General features: G+C 53.2%; 5 protein-coding genes across 5 annotated transcripts; 3 read left to right on the top strand and 2 right to left on the bottom strand.

Moving 5' to 3' along the window:
- Positions 1–888: 888 nt before the first annotated feature.
- NEUTE1DRAFT_99301 (serine/threonine-protein phosphatase PP-X isozyme 2) lies at positions 889–2387 on the top strand (the record flags this gene model as incomplete). The annotated part of the gene is made up of 5 exons (XM_009851088.1): positions 889–905; positions 994–1117; positions 1180–1270; positions 1348–1612; positions 1802–2387. 5 exons carry the CDS (start codon positions 889–891, stop codon positions 2385–2387), a joined length of 1083 nt encoding a protein of 360 aa, XP_009849390.1.
- Positions 2388–3729: 1342 nt separating this feature from the next.
- Positions 3730–6852, top strand: NEUTE1DRAFT_78879 (uncharacterized protein; the record flags this gene model as incomplete). The annotated part of the gene is made up of 3 exons (XM_009851089.1): positions 3730–3878; positions 4913–5582; positions 5661–6852. The coding sequence occupies 3 exons, from the start codon at positions 3784–3786 to the stop codon at positions 6198–6200; spliced, it is 1305 nt and encodes a 434-aa protein (XP_009849391.1).
- A 623-nt stretch (positions 6853–7475) lies between these two features.
- Positions 7476–10199, bottom strand: NEUTE1DRAFT_60205 (uncharacterized protein; the record flags this gene model as incomplete). The annotated part of the gene is made up of 1 exon (XM_009851090.1): positions 7476–10199. The coding sequence occupies one exon, from the start codon at positions 10197–10199 to the stop codon at positions 7692–7694; it is 2508 nt and encodes an 835-aa protein (XP_009849392.1).
- A 4456-nt stretch (positions 10200–14655) lies between these two features.
- Positions 14656–15992, top strand: NEUTE1DRAFT_14194 (uncharacterized protein; the record flags this gene model as incomplete). The annotated part of the gene is made up of 3 exons (XM_009850395.2): positions 14656–14779; positions 14835–15301; positions 15354–15992. Coding segments are annotated over 3 exons (1230 nt in total), but the record flags the coding sequence as incomplete, so codon positions are not given.
- A 1713-nt stretch (positions 15993–17705) lies between these two features.
- NEUTE1DRAFT_99305 (uncharacterized protein) lies at positions 17706–19357 on the bottom strand (the record flags this gene model as incomplete). The annotated part of the gene is made up of 3 exons (XM_009851091.1): positions 17706–18542; positions 18660–19124; positions 19313–19357. The coding sequence occupies 3 exons, from the start codon at positions 19355–19357 to the stop codon at positions 17706–17708; spliced, it is 1347 nt and encodes a 448-aa protein (XP_009849393.1).
- Between the last annotated feature and the right edge of the window lie 734 nt (positions 19358–20091).

Below are 20091 nucleotides of genomic sequence, written 5' to 3' on the forward strand. Positions count from 1 at the left end.
GCGCTGTCCCGCACTGGAATGGAAAGTGCATCTTCGCTCCTGCACTCCCGCCGCCCCAAGCTTTCCCCACGGCAGCTACACAGTACATACGTAGGTACCTCTAGTGTACACTACACCTGAGCTCGTCTATGTAGTGCTGAAATCTGACCAATGGCAGCTAGCGTGCTTGTCTCTTTACAAGCGCATCATGGGCGACGGCTCGTAACATGTGCACTTAACGGGGCTTTTGCACTTGCTGGCATCTCTCTCCCATACCAAACCGGGAATCCGGGCCGCCATGGGCTTGCACTTAATGGGCTACTTCCACCTTGCATGCGTTTGCAGGAAAGGGGGTTGTAATCACAGGGAATGATGTAAACTACCTCCAGGTACCTATGTACCTGCCTAGGTACTGTGTATTGACCCATTCGACGTTCAATCTCCCCACCAGACAGGGATTTCTACACTTCACTTGGCAGTTCCAGGTCCCTGGGCCTGTCGCTAAAACTCCTTGCTCCCTGCTTCTTGCTGGATTGGCGACCGCCGCCATACCATTCGTGCCATTGTTGTCGAGGTTGTGGTTTCGCGCCATCCCCAGTCTCCCGTCGCAAAAAAAACAGAGCTGCCAGCCTAGAACACCTCAGCCCTGTCAACAGATCATTCGCCTCATCCCCACGACAATCATCAAGACCGATTTCAAAAGGGTTACTATTTGTGCTTGTTGCATCTGCAAGACGGACCACCAAACATTTCGGCATAGCATGACGCGAAGCTGACGCGACCCTACGAGACACCGCATTTCAACTTCTATTTTGATATACAAGCTTCGGCCCGGCTCAGTCCTCCTAACTGCGCGGCATCCACTCGCAGCAAAGCAGCATTATCTGTTATTCATAAGCCTCTACAGCCATGAGTGATCTGGACAGGTTAGTGCCCCGGTGCTCTTGCGATCGGGCATTCGAAACCACCCGCCGGCGACTATCGCTCGTGGTGTCTGACCTCTTTGGTGGATAGGGCGATCGCTCAGCTGCGAGCATGCCGGCCAATACCAGAATCAGACGTCCGCGAACTCTGTCACAAGGCCCGGGAAATCTTGATCGAAGAAGGAAACGTAGTTACAGTTAATGCGCCGGTAACGGTACGTCTCGAACTATCCAAATCGAAATACAGACATGTCGAATCTAACCAAACGGCAACAAGATATGTGGAGATATTCATGGCCAGTTTCACGATTTGATGGAACTGTTCCGCGTCGGCGGCGATCCTCCCGATACCAATTATCTTTTTATGGGTAAGGCTGTCCCTGGCCTGTCAATCGTGTCGTCAAGATCATGTTAAGCTGACAATTATATTGTCGGATATTGACAGGTGATTTCGTTGACCGTGGCTTCTACTCGCTCGAAACATTCTTACTTCTTCTCTGCCTTAAAGTTCGATACCCCGACCGCATGACCCTCATCAGAGGCAACCACGAATCACGACAGATCACAACCGTATACGGTTTCTACGATGAATGTTACAGGAAATATGGCAGCGCAAATGTTTGGCGCTACTGCTGCGACGTGTTCGACTATCTCGCCTTGGGCGCTCTTGTTCTCGGGGCCTCCAATACCATCTCACCAAGCGCCGGCGAGTCCAGTATACCAACAACACCTGAAGGGGACGAGGTGGAAATCGAGGTGTGCAACGCACAGGGCGAAGTAATGAGCAGGTTTCCTCGGCCCAACAACGGTGCAGACAGCGATGTACAGAGCAGGACCAACGGGATACCACCACCGAGTAATACAGGCCCACCTGGTTCAGGAGCGTCGGGATTGAGCAGAGGAACAGTGGGCAACCCAGCCGGCGCCGTTCTATGTGTGCACGGCGGCCTTAGTCCGCTGATAGACAAGGTTGACAAAATCAGGCTGCTGGACCGAAAACAGGAGGTTCCACATGAGGGTGCTATGTGCGACCTCTTGTGGTCCGATCCGGACGAGATTGACGGTTGGGGGTTGTCGCCTCGGGGTGCCGGCTTCCTCTTTGGTGCCGACATCGTCAAAGTGTTCAATCATCGCAATGACCTCAGCCTGATTGCCCGTGCCCATCAGCTGGTCATGGAAGGTTTTAAGGAAATGTTCGATGCCAGCATCGTTACCGTTTGGTCAGCACCAAATTACTGCTATCGTTGCGGAAACGTTGCTGCACTTCTTGAGCTATCGGAAGACGATTCGGGCTTGGGTGTGCTTGCCCGCAGTAATGGCGATGTCAATCGCAGTAATGGCGGTGCAGGATCTTCTGGAGGGCTCGGGGAGGGTGAGCTACAACCGATGAAGGGTCCAGCAAGGCGTTACCGGGTCTTCCAGGCGGCTCCTCAGGATTCAAGGGGAATGCCAGCCAAGAAGCCAGTGGCCGACTACTTCCTGTAAACCGGCTACCGGGCATTTTTTGGAATATGTTGTCCCATGTTCGGTCTACGAGGGACAAGTATGCCTACATAACATGCGACATGTAGCTCAGTGTGCGTATTATTTTGGGACAACATACCCCAGCGTCATGGATTTTGGGTTGAAAGATCTTTGTCCAGGAAAACGCAGGAAATGGGCGTGCAATGTCTGGTCGGGAAAACATTGGCATGAAATTCGCTAAAAAAATCTACTGGACATAGTATTTGAAACTGCCAGATAGATTCAGCATCCCCAAGATAGTAACTCTCCTGAATAGGTGTGACTCGAATTTCGAGCGATAGGCTGAGCCATCGTCACCTTCATTCCGTTATACCGGGTCTTATAGAAGCATATAAATTTTGAAATAGCGTCAAGATGAATGAATGACCCAGCTCCTATCAGTATATATGAAGTTCACAGCGAACATAGATAGTCCAATACTCAGATATGTTGTCATTGAGTGTCCGGGGAGCGGTAAGGCGGAGATCTGGAGCAATCGGGCTACATGGAAGGTAGAATGGACTTGTCGACGGCAATTCCGATCCGGGATGATCGGCTTCGGACGCGCGCCGGCCCAGCTCCATCCGGTGCGGGTCCCAGGTCGCCGTGTCCGCTGTCTTGATGCCGAGTCATGAACCGACCGAAAAGCTCCGCACAGCCAGGAACTGAGGTCCGCCGAGGCCCACCTCGATTAAATAGACAGTTGAGGTTTCCACAGCAGCTTACCTTGTTGCTTCCGTTTACACCAAAACATGCGAAGAACATTATCAAGGGATGTTCACGATTCAAAGTCATGGAAGTTGGGCTCTTCCTTGTGAGTTCACTAGTAGTCGCCCAATGGTCTGAAACGGTAAGAATAGTTTCCTTTATGATCCATCACAGAACTGATCCACATCAAAGTTAGCTTGATTCACGACTAGCCAGGCTCTGGAGCACCAACGCAAGACGGCCAGCGGAGGGTAACCGACGTTCAATGTATTCCGAAAATTGCATTACTACCACCAAGCGGTCGGCTTCAACCAAGCCAAGATGTCCTGTTATTCCATCAAGCCTTTGGAAGCCATGTACTGTATCACCAAACCGCCCGGGTGGCAGGGCGTATGCCCAAATTTACTTTTTCTCCTGTGTCGTCCCGTTCTCCTTTTGCGCCCGCTCATACTCGATAATCTGTCTGCTCCAGCTAGTGGAGGTAATATCGGTCGCGTCAGCTTAAGAACATCCCCGCGGTTTGCGCTCGCGGAAAACGTTACGCATGTATAAAAATTTGGACGGGGGTCTGTCTGCCAGGACATACTATCTGCTGGGATAAAAGCGACCAGGCTCGGGCATCTTGTGACGGTACTCTTTCTCGGCGCTAAGCTTCCAGACTGCGGCAGTGATGAGGAAGACGACGCCACCGAGAACAGCCGTGTTCTTCTTCCAGTTGGCCGGCTGGGCGTACCAACCACCCGAAGGCGACCAGACGTGTTTGGGGTAGCTGGAGTGAAGGGCGAGGCAACGATTAGGACGGATCCATGACACAACACAGGCTGGGTTGGACAGAATGCGCGGAGGGTTTGCGCATGTCGAGGACGATGAAACTCACGGAACTTGGGGACCGCCGCCCTATAGACAGGAAAAATAGAGAGTTAGCAGACACAAAACATAGCAGTGATGATGGCTATTCTAAGCAATCGGGTGGACACGCACCATTGTGATGAAGTTTTGGGATATGTGGTGAGGTAGGTTGGACGTTCAACGAGGATTCTTTCCACCTCGCAGTTAAGCAAGACCGGTTTCTACTGTCAACTTTGCGATGCACTGCGAACGACGGGACAATAGTGGTGATGCTTCAGCGGGAACAATTGGATAGAAGGACGAATGATTAATCCGCCTACAGGCTGACGAGGGGCTAAATCGCATCAACCATCCAGGCCTGAAAGTCACCATGTCACTCGTCCTAGCCGGGGCCGAGGGCGCATGCGACAGACGGGCGGCGGGCGGCGGGCAGCTCCCGCTTGTCCACCACAGTGCACCGTATGCTAAACAGACAGCGCAGATAGTGGATTGGGGTCGAAGATGGATCTTGTGGAGACCCTCACTGGGCCAACAACGAATCATGTCATCCGGCTTTTATGTCTCGGTCTTGGGGGAGTAACCCCTGCGCTTGAGCACTGATTCACGGCTCTGGGTGGTGGGCTTGTCTAGTGTACGGGTGGTGAGCGTTCAGATTGGAGAACTTTTTTTTTTTTTACCCGTGTTCGACGGCCGGCCGAGTCTGAACGAGAGAACCCATCCGATCAACGCGCGACTCCGACCGGGATCCCGAGTAGCTTCCCACCCCGCGACCACCGGCTCACCACCTGCCCGTCCGATTTCCCTCACTCCATCCTTTCCTTGGCAGGGCCTCCAGACGGCGCACACTTACGGAACCTGGGCCCCAGCACGTCAATATCCGGTTGTCGAGCCGACCATCACCCATCAAATATATCGCCCATGAAGAGGATAGCAACGCCCAGCTTGACGAGCCGGCTGCTCGTCGCCGCTCGCTCCGGAGTGTCGCCCGCCACTGCCGCCATCCGATCCCGATCTGCAATCTCGGTGCGATCGCAATCGACAGCTGCCCTCGCTCAGCACGATGCATCCCACGACCTCAACAATGACCGGTTCCCCCCGCTTGAGCCCCTCCCCCCCGCGGCCGAGTCCCTACCGTCGCCCCTCCCCGAACGGGCCTTGACCTCGGCCAAACTGGCCGCCCTCCACGCCCGTTTGAACCTTTCTCCCAAGATCCCCCTACAGACATTGGCAAGGACACTGGTCGACGCCTCGGCCGACGAGAACCCGCAGTTCAACAACGCCAACCTCGCCTTCGTTGGCCAGACCCTCATCAACTACCATATTGCCGAATGGCTCCTCTGCAAATACCCCCGTCTACCCCAGGGAATTCTCTTCAGTGCCATGAAGGCTTATGCCGGACCGAAGCCCTTGCTCCAGATTGCGCGGTCATGGGGTGTTGATACCGCCGCGGTGCCCGGCGGCGAGGTGGATCCCGGTCTCCTGCAGTTCGATGCCCTCAAGCCCGGCGTCTCCATCACAAATTTCGGCTATAAGCGTACAGAGCTCGCCTACCTCGAGAAGTTCAAGTGGCGTCGCGGTATGGCCTCGCGTGTCGTTCTCGACGACGACTTTGGTGATGTCGTGCGCAGCGACCCCAAGGTTGCCGCCGATCTGGAGAAGGCGATGGAAGAGCAGGATCAGGACAAGACTCCCGACGAGGAGGAGGCCGAGATGGTCGCTAATGAGCAGGACCAGGACGTGAGCTACGACCGCTACGGCAACCCCGACACCCGGGCCGCTGCTGAGCGGGCCCACGCCTACTTTGTGCGCGCCGTCGTCGGTGCCATCTACGCCCACTGCGGCCGCGAGGCCGCCAAGGCCTTTGTCAAGGCGCACATCATGTCGCGCACCCTCGACATCGCCAAGCTCTTCGAATTCAAGTACCCCACCCGCGAGCTCGCCGCGCTCTGCGCCCGTGAGGATTTCGAGCCCCCCGTGGCTCGCCTCCTCTCCGAGACGGGTCGCCAGTCGCGCACCCCCGTTTTTGTTGTCGGTATCTACAGCGGCAGCGACAAGCTCGGCGAGGGCGCCGCCTCCTCTCTCGACCACGCCCGCTTCAAGGCCGCCATGAACGCCCTGAAGGCTTGGTATCTCTACAGCCCTGGCGAGAACCCTCGGGTACCCAGTGATATGCTGGAGGAGGGTGCCAAGCCCTGGACGCCAGCATACATTGATATGGGTGAGGTTATCTCCCGCTAAATGAGGAGGTTGAAACACGGAGCATGGCGGCGGACAGTACGGGAGGGCAGTAGAGACCATAGGAAGTGTATGAAATGAAAGGCAAAAAGAGAGAAGCAGATGGCCTGCTTAAACTCTCAGTTTTATTGGTTGTGCGGCCCATCAACTCGGGATAGGTCCCCCTTGTGGAAATCGACGCAAGAGGATCGAGAGGGAAACAAACAAGGAGTGGATTTTGTTGGTGTGGTCTAAAAGCTCAGCTTACCTTTCCACTCTTGTCCTGTTGAGAGCGGGCAATTGTCGTCCTGCGAAGGAAGGGGATATAAAATGGATGGTCCTCTCTCATCCATTCCCTTTCCTTCCATTGTTCCTTGCTCTTTTTGCCGAAGACGAGATGTTGTATACAGATTTGCGCGCAACAGACATACATGGACACACACGCACACCCCCGCCACATATACCAATACAAAGGGGGGTTGGGACGGAACGGGGAATGAAGAGGGTCTGGATGGTGGCTGCTTGGCTCTGCTTTCGACAAAGAGAGACACAACCCTCCTCGGGGTGGCATCTGTGTCCTTCTTTCTCAGTGTATAATACCAAAAAAGTAGCCGGGGCCAAGGAGAAGGAAGATCGTTTGTATGTGTAGCATTAAGAAGTCAAATTTTTACGAGGCATCAACGAAGTACATGACATGACAAATCCTTCCTCTACGTACTGACTGCTCTGGCATGAGGAGAAGGCTGTGTAAGAGAGAATATGGTACTACGTATTTTACACGCATTGTACGATTCCAAGATGTGTAAGCCCTTATTTTGTATAACAAGCATCGTAAAGGAAGAAACGGGAATACGCAACCGGCAAGAGTAAAAGCTGAGACCAGACGACGAGATCAAACCTGGAAGTTCCTCCCAAACTTGCGCGCCTTCCATTCATCCAAACTAGAGGTTGTTCATCTAGTATTTTGCCTCCTGATTTCTTAACATTGCTCTTGTTTATTTTAACGTGAGAGGAAGATGAAGTTGGTGGGAGGGGAGATGAAAAGTGAATTGGTCTTGCTGTATTTGCCTTCTCACTTTCTTACCTCCTCCTGAGAAATTGTCACGTTTCCAAAACACGCTCATCAGGACTTGCAATCTAATGTAGAAGGGCCAGTTAAGGGAACTTGAACAACTATAGAATTGGCATATTCTTAAGGTACAGTGGTCTAGTGTAAGATAATAGGGTGGGCCAAGGCAAGGAGAACATGGAGTGCGCGTAGGTTTTCTCCTACTGGTTTTTTTTTTAAAAGAAAAAAAAAAAAACACATTAAGTTGCTGTTACCCATCTCTTAATCTTTTCGGCATTGTCTATCCTCTTCATCCTCATTTTGGGGTATAACCGTCCGTCATCTCATTCATCGTCATCAATCCCATCAGTCATAACCCATTCCTACCATCTCCATCACCAAAGAGTAACCCACGGAGAATCACTCGCCTCCCAAATCAACAAAAAGAAGAGACACAACGCGCTCGCTCAACTGAAGTGATCACCCTCACCCAACTTACCGTCGATCCCCAGCCTAACCTTCCTCCTCTGTCTCTCCTCTGCCATCCTCTTCTCCCTCTCCAGTCTACTATTCTTCTTGCGCTCATACACCGCCCTTACCGTCGCCCGAATCTTCTCTTTGCCCTCGTCATAGTTCGCCCTCGCGAGTGCGACAACCTGATCAACTTGTTCCGGTGTGTACACAAAGTTCCACGTGCTCATGTAATCGCTCGAGGCTGGATCAACAGAGCTAGATACCTTCTCGTTGGCCAGGAAGGGCATGTAGACGACCGCGATGCCGGCGTCCGGCTCCATGAGCTTCCACGACGAGGTATCGTCCACTGGCGGCGGCGGCGGGTCATCGGTGCGTCGCTCCTGGGTTGTGCCGACCCAGACGGTACAGTAGCCGAGCTCGTGGGCGGTTTGGTCGTATTTCTCTTGCTGGCTCATCAAGCTCTGGTCGCTGTCGCCTTCGGGCTTTACCTTGGGGTCGTTGGCGTGTCGGGTGGCTTGGTCGGCTTTGGCTTGGGCGAGTTTGTTATCGGCTTCGGCTTCTGTGGCTTCTTCAGCTTCCTTCAATTCCCTGGCGGTGGTGGAGGCCGATGCAGAGGCCTTGGGCCAGCCGGCACCTATTGGCCATCCCTTAATCCCCCTTTGCCTTGCGTAACCTTCGACCACGGAGAGCCAGTTGTCCGTCTTGATGTCGGCAGAAGCATCGAATGCGACTATGATGTCGACATTGCGACCTGGCCGCAATAAGGGGTAGATAGGGAGGTTATTGGACATGCCAGAGTCCATAAGTTGGATGTAATCGGAGTCGTAAGCAAGCCGAGGAACCGTTGGCGGAAGCTTGCCGTTCATTCCGTGGATGAAGTTCGGGATCGTCGCCGGATCGATTGGATGAACCTTGCTGAGATTCTCATTGTGACCCCAAATCAAGTTGTCTACAGCCTGGAAACCACCAAGGCTCTGGATCAAAGGGCGGATTTCGCGGTAGTAATGGCTCAGTGTTGCGCAGAACGCACTGCCCCATATGCCCAGGAGTACAGGCAACCGGATTTCGGGAAGGTAGAAGCCTTCTGTTGTAGGCAGGTTGACGCCATCTTGGAAACTTCTGCCCATGGCCCAGGTGGGGATACCGGCAGCGAACTCTTCGCAGAAAAGCTCAAAAGGCGTCATCTCAAACCATTGAAACCATGCTTCTTTCTTGGCCTCGGCTTTTGCCGCCTCTGAAGCATGAGACTGCTCATTGCCGGCCTCGTCCAGCTCGGGGATTTCGTGGCGCACAGCCGTATAAATGGGCATGGGATTTTGTCCGTAGCGAATGTACTCTTGCTGGTGAGACAGCTTGAAGTCCTGTGCATTGATGCCAAGTTCTCCCTTGGGAATGAACAACCTAGCTGCTAGCAGCAACCCGTAGGCGTCAACGAGCCCAAAATCAGCTTCTGGATCACCCTTTAGCTTTTCTACCACGGCGGTCAGCAGTAGCTTGTTCGTAGGCGCAGACAATAGAGCTGAGAAGGCAGTAGGCGGGTAGGCAATATGAATGCCGAGACGTGCTTTCAAGTGGTTAACAAGTCGCTGGAAATCGTTGCCTGAAAGGGAGGAGAAGTACAGAGACTGAAGCCAACAGGATCCACTGACGCCTGATGTATACGTGATACAATCGAAAAGGCCATCCTCGGCCGCCGCCATATATGACCCGGTTCCAGCGACGAGCGCCCTAAGGCCACCACCAGAGCCACATATGGCAATGGTGGGTACGTCTTCTGGGTTGACATCCTCCTCTTTTATGCCAAGGTAGTGAGCCAACGCAACGGCTGTTATCTTTTTCCTGCGCGCCAGGAAAGTTTTCTCTTCGTCACAGAGGTCCTCCGAAACGCGAACCTTGGCCGAGTACTGGATCTCAGGATTTATGGCAGGATCGCGGGCCTCCTCCCAGATTTCAGCGGCGAGAGAACCTGGGGCCATGTTGAGCTCCCGCTGGAGCTTTCTGATGTAGCCAGGAATGAGTTTGGACCATTCTGGAAGAACAAGATCGACCAGCTTGTTGGAAAGTTTGCCTGCCTCGGCCGAGGTCATGGCCGAGAAGCCCTCAAAGCCATCAACGAGTTTGGACCAGGTGCTATTATCGTCGATCTTGCCGTGAGATTCTAGCTCCTGAGCGAAGAGGTCTGTATCGCTCGATCGGTCTGTCTTCGCAGTCTTGTCGGTTGAGTCGAAAGTCTGAACAACATCAGCCGTTGGGTTGAGCGAGAAAACAAGCAAGGAGCCGAGGAGTACCGCCGAGAGGGATCGAGGGACCCGCGTCTTTGGTTTGGGCTTGTTATCGCCTGAAGCGAAGAAGCCATGTCGCGTCTGTTGGAAGGATAGCAGGGAGGGTTTCGTCCTTGCCGGTGCTCTCGAGAGGGCGCTACTTTGTGTGAGAGACCTTGCCAGGGGAGATCGGCGACCCGTTGATGAGATGGCGAAGGTCAATTGGCCCAGCCGCGCCATCTTCGCGGTTGCTGGTAGGTTGCAGTACCTCCGCTGGCAAGGCTAATGGAAATGCTCAATATGCGATGCGGCGCGATGCGGGTAGAAATTAAGAGACACCAAAGTTAGGTTGGTATTGCGCGCAGTCTCGAAATACCTGTAGAGGGATGGGAGGTAGGCAGGAACCTGGGGTCCTTTATTAAAGACAGGTCCCGACACGATACTTGTTTGGTTATTGCTTTCGATTAAGGGCTATCATGTTGGCCGAAAAGCGCCCGGCCCAGTTGACGAGCGAACTTGGTCTATTTGACGAGCTTCCTAGTCCTTCCGTCCAAGTTTTATTGTCGGCAGCTTGTATGACTGTATCGATCGGTTACGGTAACTGATTCCACGACGAGTCTGGAGTTGATTTCCATGTGTATGCGATTCTGACATCATAGCTATGGAGCTTGGAAACCTGAGCTGGAGGGGCCCGAGGTCTGTTAGAAGGGTACCACCCAACAGCCTGTACTCTACTACACTACCTTCCGTGCAAGCCCAATAAGCGACCCGTAGCATATCCTGATTCTTAGTGCCCAAGTGGAATGCTCCCGTCAGTCCCATCATCTTACCGGGTACCTTTTGCCTCTTCCAGTGGATATCCCGTCGACACTATTACTTAGCTCGGTGGTGTCGGGATACACTCCGGATGTTCCAACTTGCCAAGTTCCCGTCCTTTGAAATCAACGCTGCAACTTTGTCCCAGCTAACATGGATTTTTCTTGACTGTATACCGGTATGTGGAAGTACATATGTAGTCGATCTTGATTACTTACATTAACACGAATATCCTTATCTCTGCCCACTATCCACCCGTTCTTCTTCTTCTTCCAACGAGCAGACGGCGAAGCATACATCGACCAACTATGTATGCGCACCGATTAACCAATCATGTGACTTCTCGGGAACACCCGAAGTACAATACTTGTCGTCCGAACCTTCGAGGATTGCTTTAATCCTCCGCATGCAATCCTGGAACCAAACTGCCTCTACCTAGTGGGGAAGTAGAGGATACTATGTATACAGATGTGGTCGTGCCAGAGTGTTTTAGGAATCCCCGAAAGGCTATGTGTTCGTCTTTGATTTCTGTAACCGAAGGGGGAAAAGATATAAGAAAACGAAGCGTCCAGTCCAGCCCTTCCGGATGTGGGGAAGTTGATCGGATTGTTTCTTTAAAAAGCCAGGCGGCTCCAGTCCCGTTCGCTTGTTTTGGAGGACGGGAACTGGAGGAGCTTCTATGTATGAATGGAACTGGGGTTTCCACACCCAGGGTGTCAGACCATCAGGGCCAGGCGCATCTTGCAACCACCTCCACATGGAAGCGGTATGCTCCAGGATGCACCGAAAATCGACGGATATGCGCCCAAATGTCCCAAGCCACGCCATTGCCATGTTTCTTTAACCATGGGGCATCGAGTTGGTTCCGTGTCTTGCTTTTCTGATCTCATTCAGGGTCTCCGATGATCGACCACCGTGACGGCTTTGAAGAAGAAAAGTGATCACTATCGACCGCACCGATCAAAATGTCCAGCAAGAACTCACGGGATTTACACCAAAGCATGGCGACAATATTTGGATGCAAGCGCCCGAGCACCATCCAGAGTGTAGGAGCCTGACGGTAGCCACCATGTCTGTCTCATCAACAGGCGGAAACAGGCGTATAATATAAAAACACATAATCCATGGTAGCTGGCCTCCAGCAAAGACAAGGAGATGATGCTGTTTGCCCTGACTGAAACAGTCGCTCGTCTGGTTCCGAAGTCGGGTGTGGAATCTAGACGCGCTCAAACCTAGCCCGCCTACCCGTGCCTCGTGGCCAGGCTCAGCAAGTTATGTCCGAATATCATGAGCAGTCATACCAGAGAGCCAAGCACCAAATAGAGTTGCAGAGAAGCGCGAAGCAAATCAAAATGTGAAAGTGCACGGGATTTGGTATCCAACAAATGCACGTAATTTAATTTTCAGGAGCTCCCTGGCTCATCATAAGTACTTAGCTCATCGTCACATCCGTGCTAGTACAGTGCAGACATGGCAAATTGAGCCGAGGCGGCACCTTTGTGGTTGCTACTCCTTTCTGCTTGCTTGTCAGATGTTTGCTCTTGTTGGTATTGCGTTCTACACTGGTAGCTTAGTGTAGGTCTCATGTTGAGATGATGGATTAGATATTACTCACAGACAATAGATGAAGTTCCGTTGCTCGATGCCAGCTACTCAAGGTTAGAATATTGTGTTGACACAAGTTTTGAGATTGGATTTCTCGAGCCCCAGAATTCACACTCATCTTTTCCCCCAAATGCTGGGCTGTAACCATGTCCTGACCAATCATGTGTCCGATTGGCTCAACCCCTGCTTATTAGTTTCCCCTTAGCATGTCCTTTTAGGTTGCCCACCCGTCAGGCCAGTGGACACTTCCTAATCGAAGTCTAATGTGCCAGCCGGGCCACCAGCGAGCGAGGCCTTGCGACCTTGCGCCCGTGTGTTACTCGCGGTCCTGGCACTGGTGCGTCGGGCCTGCCATGGCCTGTCCGGCGTCCATCCGGGTTCCAGCACGACACCACCTAACACCACATTTGGCACGTCGAACCTGAACCCCTTTTGAACTGCTCCAAACGGGACGTCGATGCAGCCAGGCACAGGCAATCTAAACACCTACCCAATCTCCATACCCACCCCCCATCCCATCCACAATCATCCATCCATCTTCTTCGACTGAAGCCGCCCTGCCTGCTCGTTGCTGCTGCTGGTGCTTGCTGCTGCCACACTGACTGCCGTCGCTCCTCACACAAATTTTCCCATTCTTTTCTACCGGCAACAACTCAGCATTCTCCTCCCCGTTATCACGTCCCCATCTTCGTTTCGTACCTTACCTTTGGCACTCTTTTCATATTCATACGCGATCCAGCGTTACCTTTCAGATTCACCGGCCAATTGCCTTAGAAATCCGCACCAGGCGGCGCCCATTGACAACTACCCAACCTTTGACAATACGCGAACCATCGAGGTATCTACCCTACCGGCTCGCCTTCCTTCCGGTAAGTTGATGCTGCTTGGTCGTGAACTCTTCGATCCTCTCTCTGTACAGACGCTCGCTCCTGGTCCAGCCCCAGGGCACGTATCTACAGCCTACCCGTCCGGCTCGACAGATACCGAATGGCTCTGTTGTTACTGCCCCAACCTGCCGGTATCTCGTGCTCTTCGTCGTCAAAAGCCCCCCTCATAGTTGCCGCTGGGCTGCGCCGATACGAGCAGCCACTCCAGCCAGCCCGTTTGCCTCCACCGCGATCCACGTTGGGGTTTTAGGTGGTGTCGGTGCTGGTAGTACCGGGCTTGCACTGCAGGGCACTTGACGAGTGGGCGGTAGCCGTCTGCACGGAGAAGGAGGAAGATACATGCCGGGTGCAACTCAGCTTCCATCTCAATGACTGACGCTATTCGTTTACCTTCCAGACTTCGCGCCTTCCTTACGATCCCGATTTTTTTTTACCTTTTTCATCAACTCTTCACTTCTCGACTCGACCGAAACATCACCATCACGGTACCTTCTGCTATAATGGGTAAGCGCTTGCTTTCTGTCCTCTACTTAACCTGTCCGTTCGACCAAGCCGCAGGAAGCATCGCCGGATCACCGACCTCCTCGTACCTTACTCTACGGTCCATGGGCTCAACAAAACCCGACTCAACGCCGCCCTTCGCCGACTTTTCATCTCCCTTCCCCCCACCAACATCACAGCTCGTTCTTCTGATACGATCATCACATTCGTTGTCCGCTTGCCATCTACCGTTTCTTGGGAACCGTCTTTTTTTGGAAGAGAACCATCTTACCACCCAAATACTTTGTTCAAACGACTCCGCTGCAATGCATTTCGCTACCATGATGCACAATGCCACCCGGGGCCGCGCCAAGAGTGTTCAGTTTGAGAAGAGCTTCGCCAGTCTCGCTGAAACCATCGATGGAAGCGCCTCGCGGGATGGTCCCGTGTCCCCCGTTTCCGTCCCCGGAACACGGACCAGCAGTTTGCCCCTTGGGGAGAACAACGAGATGATCAAGAAGGCTCTACGCCGATACAAGAGCTTGCTGGAAATCGAGGACCCGGCCCCGACGTTGCCAATGACCCAACAATTCTCATACGACGAGCTATATCCCAAGGCTACGGATCCGACTGTGTCCCAGGAGCCATTACCGAAGCGGCCTTTATCCTCTAGTAGTTGAGAGCTCCGCGCACTTGACTGGACATACATTACATAATTTTGCGCACAAGATGATGGATATCATGCTAACGTTGGCTCTATGACAGCTTCGAACGGTATTCCCACCTCTCCTCCTGTTAGGGCGGCTCCCGTACCTCAGTCATCGACTTCCCAGCCATTGCCATCTCAGACGAAACAACATCAAGATGCTTCTGGTTCTGACACCGTGGCCGCAGCTCTCCCTTCTACCTTGAGCGACAACCGAAACATTGTCCGAAGGAAGCTGACGGGATACGTTGGTTTCGCCAACCTTCCCAACCAATGGCACCGCAAGAGCGTCCGCAAGGGCTTCAACTTCAATGTCATGGTTGTTGGTATGTGACGCTTTCTGTGCCCATTGAAGGAGATTTACTAATTCTAGACATGCAGGTGAATCGGGACTCGGAAAGTCGACCCTCGTCAACACTCTCTTTAACACTTCGCTTTACCCTCCCAAGGAGCGCAAGGGACCTAGCCTCGACATTGTTCCCAAGACTGTCACCATTCAGTCTATCAGCGCCGATATTGAAGAGGCTGGTGTTCGCCTCCGTTTGACCGTCGTTGACACTCCTGGCTTCGGCGACTTTGTCAACAACGACGAGTCTTGGCGTCCTATTGTGGACAACATCGAACAGCGCTTCGATGCTTACTTGGATGCCGAAAACAAGGTGAACCGCATGAACATTGTGGACAACAGGATCCATGCCTGTGTTTTCTTCATCCAGCCCACCGGTCACTCGCTCAAGCCTCTTGATATCGAGGTCATGAAGCGTCTCCACACCAAGGTCAACTTGATTCCCGTCATCGCCAAGTCGGATACTCTCACCGATGACGAGATTGCTGCTTTCAAGGCTAGAGTATGTCTTCGAGCCCTACTTGTTCTGCGATCAATACTAACAGTTTACATAGATTCTTGCGGATATTAAGTACCACAAGGTGCAAATCTTTGAGGGCCCTCGCTACGAACTCGACGACGAGGAGACCATCGCGGAGAACAACGAGATCATGTCCAAGGTCCCCTTCGCTGTTGTCGGTGCGACCAACGAGATCACAAACGCCGATGGCCGTAAGGTTCGCGGTCGCCGTTACCCTTGGGGTGTGATCGAGGTGGACAATGAGGAGCACTGCGACTTTGTGAAGCTCCGCCAAATGCTCATCCGTACTCACATGGAGGAGCTCAAGGAGCACACCAACAACGTCCTTTACGAGAACTACCGCACGGACAAGTTGATCGCTATGGGCGTCTCTCAAGATCCAAGCGTCTTCAAGGAGGTGAACCCAGCCGTCAAGCAGGAGGAAGAGCGCGCCCTCCACGAACAGAAGCTTGCGAAGATGGAAGCCGAAATGAAGATGGTCTTCCAGCAAAAGGTTGCTGAAAAGGAATCCAAGCTGAAGCAGAGCGAAGAGGAGCTGTATGCTCGTCATAGGGAGATGAAGGAGCAGCTGGAGCGCCAACGACTGGAGCTCGAGGAGAAGAAGTCCCGAATCGAAAGTGGGCGGCCAATTGAGAAGGAGCCGACAAAGAGGAAGGGATTTTCTCTCCGATAATTTTGCGGCCACAACTTCACCCGCCTCTCACGACTGTTTTACTGTCATGTTATCCCGCATACACCTCGGCCCGCCGCTTCATTCCTTCATTCTCTCGTTTTCCATTTGTTCATCTTCTAATCACAACCTCCTAACCCTGCGGGAGGATCCCCTCGCAAGCCAACAGACTCTTTGCAGATCCCTTCATAACCGGATGGGTTTCTGTTAGAAATTTGTTGGCTGCCTTAAACGGTCAAATTTCCAAAAGCCGGTGTGTTCCGTCGTTGGGACGGGGTGCGGTCCGGTCGACTTTGTTCTTGAAAAGCTAATGCAGATGTAATTGGGCCGGAGGAGCTTTTTCGAGAATCTCTTACTTCACAATGGCAGCATGGTTCCAACAGATATATCCTCTTATCTGCTTTAGGGAGTTGAGTTCCGAAAATATGAGGGAGAAGAAAGAGAAATAATTCGTTGGCTGTCCCCCATCAGATGTTTGCGGCGCAGCAGCACAGCAGTCCGGCCCTCAACTCCCTTTCGCGGCTCTGCTTGCCCTTGTCTTCTTGACCGACTGTCGGCAACATCATGTTTCCGGATGCCACCATGACTGACAAGTCGGTTAGGATGCTGTGGCTGGCGGGAGCGAGGAGCAATTCACAGCCGAGAAGCTCATAGAGGGATCAGAAGGAGTCGGGTTTGAATTGTGCTCGCGACGTTGCACCATATGCAAGTTGCAAAGGGGGCGTAAGGGAACAGGCGGGAAATCTCACTTGGACGAAAAGCAACGAACGACCAGATATCCCAACAACACATGTATTTTATTAACTGCTTTCATCGGCGATCAGATGTTTTGATTTCACGGGGAATTCTTGTAGGAGGTTTTTCTTTTCACGGTTTACGGTCGGTCATACCCAACCCAACATTTTCGGCCGATTCTCTCAACTGGTGCTTCGCTCTCCAGCCACGGGGGGTTCTTGCTTACCACATAAAACATACACACACTCAACGTACACTTAGCCTCTCCTAGATAGTTATTTCTTAGCCTTTTTCTCTCGCGCTCTCAAGGCGAATTCTGCCGTCTTCCTCAGTGATAAGTGTTTGCCTTCGCACTGCTCCTCTCGACCGACAATGCTATGACTGGCAACTATACTATATAAGCACTGAGCTTTCAGAGAGGAGACCGTAGGTGTCTCGGTGGTTCTCATCTGTCTCCTTACTTTCTTACGCAGAGAAGAAAGAAAACTGTCTATGCCCCTCTTTAGATCCATTTAGTTAATAGTGGTAATGATACATGTAGCGTACATCGATGTCGAAGGGGGCAAACAAAATGAGTCTGCAACAGATTGTTCGGGTATTGAGGAACGAACAAACTGTTGCGCGCAATGTGCCCAAAATATGTATGAAGTCAACTCATCTCGTACATGATCCATGCCCGTCTCCTTTTCTCCGGGAATCGCGAGATTTGCCGCCCACTTCGCCGCTTTCTCATCGAATCCGAACCCGATTTCCAACGCATGGTCCAACTGCAGCCGCAGCAGGTGCAGAGTATCCCATCGTCCGAGGCTGCCTTGAAGATGCAACAAGTACAATAGAGCGTACCCGCGACATGCAAAAAACTGGGTGCGCGCGACTTCCATCGTCCATTGCCAAATTCTGCCGCTCTGAGACGGTAGAAAGTGGCTTCCGTTCTTGCCCCCATCTCCCCTTCTCATTCCCTCGCTCCTAACTGGACGTCCTTCAACCTCTCCGCAAGTACCAGTTGAACGCGAGTTGGTTGATAGTGGGGGAGAAAGGCGACGGTACTTCGGACTCGCCCGGGCGCGCCACGGGGTGGCGGAGGTAGACGGCCGCGCAAATGTTTTGGTTGACCTCGAGGTAGCGGGGGATGAACGCGAAGGCGGACATGTAGTTGCGCGGCCTCCAGGGGGTCATGTACGGCTTGCTCGGGTCGATCTCGTTGTCTTCGTGCTCGTCGTTGTACTCGATCACCTTCTTGAGCACCTGGCGCGACTGCTTGTCAAGCTTCTTGCTCAGCTCCTTGGCCGCCTCCTCCTGCTGGATGGCCTTGGAAGGGGAGACCGCAAGGCGCTCGAGAAGCATCGTCAGGTCGTCCACCACGTTACCGGTTGGCGAAACGGACCCGTCGCGCCGCTGCGCTTGCTTGATGGCGGCCTTGATGTCGCGCTTCAAAGCGCGCAAGGCTTGCTTGCGCGTCGCGGAGAGCTGGTGAGACGGCGAGTCGGCGATGTGCTTGGCGTACTGCAGCAGACGTTGGAGCTGCAGGAGTTCGTACTTGCGGTTCCAGGCCTCGTCGAACTTGGAGGTGTCGACTTGCTTCTCCTTCTTGCCGGACTTGGAGGTTGCTTCTTGTGCCTCTCCTTCCTCGGCCTCCTCGGCCTCCGCATCGTTCTCTTCGGCGGCTTCCTGTGCTTCCTCCGCAAGTTCCTTCTTGGCGGCCTTCATAGCCGCGGCGAGGAGCTTCTTGTCCTTGGGCGCACCGGTCGCATAGAGGACGCGCTCGACGTCGACTTGGAAGAGATCGCCAGGGTTCAGGAGGTAACCGGGGTGTTTCATCTGCAAAAGGATCGCGTAATGTTAGCGCCGAATTTAGCAGCTTTGGCATGGGTTCACTATATTGTGGGATTCGGTATCGGAACGTTATAATGGTGTACATGCCTTCTTGCCGTTGACGGTGACGGCACCGTGCACAACCATCTGGCGGGCCTGTCTCGCACTGCTGGCAAAGAGGGCTCTGAATATGGCGATATCGAGGCGTCTCTCGAGAGGCGCAAAGGTCATTTGCTCGTACGGCGTGGGAACCTTCCTGCCCGGGTTGGCGATGACTTGCTTGGCAGGTTTCTCGTCGGCGGTCTTCTCGTAGGCTGGGGGCTCTGAGAGGCCGGAACCGCGGCCGGCGGCTTGTTCGCTGCCGTTATATTTGGCCATGTATGCCGGGTCCATGTTGACGACGGCCGGTAGGCGACGGCTAAACATGCGCGCCCATTTGCGTTCCTTGATGTGCTCGCCGTGGTATGCTCGTGTCAAGGACTTGGCGAGCCATTTCTGCTGGAAGAATGTCTTGCCGCTGATTCTGGGTTCTCTCCCGGCCGTAGCCAGGTTGTACAGGTTATATTTGTTCCATGTCGGCCTGATGGGCTATTTGGAAGAAGAAGAAGCGCACACAAAATACGTCAGCATGATCGAGTGTGGTGGGTGTTGAGTGTCGTGGCAATGGGACTGGTATGTAGTAGGTAATGGGGCGAATGAGGTGATGCGGCGGCGACGGCGACGATAACCAACAGCAAACCCGGCGACGGCGGCATAAAACACCGAATAGCACATACCTTTTTCTTCAAACTGTGGTACTTGAACAACCTCCGGATCTTCATGTTGGGTGTGTGTTTGGAGGAGCTTCGGGGATCGGATCGGACTGTAGGCCCCGTGCTTTTGGCGAAGTGGACGGACCGGTTCGGCGCAGGTTGTTTGGAGATTGTCGAGTCCGGAGCGGTCCGGGGCACCTAGCAGCACTGCCAACGAGGGGAGCCTCCCGGGGCCCTTCCACCTCTTATCGGGCGCCGTCCTCCGAAAATTATTTCAGACCCGAATTGGAGCACGCGCTCGCCCATTGGTCGCATTCACGTGAGAAGCTCGGGCCACTGTGCGCGTCAACTCCAGGCCGGATGGTGGGGAACTGGCAGGCACAGGATGCGGGAGCTAGAGCGCATGCGGTATAGCTCCGCAACCTCTTGGCGGATTGCGGGTGCAAGTGGAGTGGGGCTAGAAGCAGAGTCGGGCGGTAGAAACTGGCACAAAAAGTCCGTCTAAAACCAAAGGCGCTTCCCTTGGACCTGGGTGGGGCTGATTTGGTTGCTTGGTTGCTTTCGCCGCTCTTTTTTTTGCGCTGAGGGGAGGTTTTGACAAGTGCAGTCCTCGATATGACTCCAATGCCGACAGACCCTGGAAAAAGTCCGGGCAGATGGGTTACGCTACTGTATGATGATGGAGGGAAGGAGCTCAGTAATAGATGGGCAAGACTGAATGAAATTCTCGATCTTTGACAAGGGAATTGAAGTGTTTGTTACAGTTCAGAATTCTCGATTTACCTACCTGACTTACACTACCT

The sequence above is a fragment of the Neurospora tetrasperma genome (genome assembly GCF_000213175.1).
Source record: "Neurospora tetrasperma FGSC 2508 unplaced genomic scaffold NEUTE1scaffold_2, whole genome shotgun sequence".
NCBI classification, from domain to species: domain Eukaryota; kingdom Fungi; phylum Ascomycota; class Sordariomycetes; order Sordariales; family Sordariaceae; genus Neurospora; species Neurospora tetrasperma.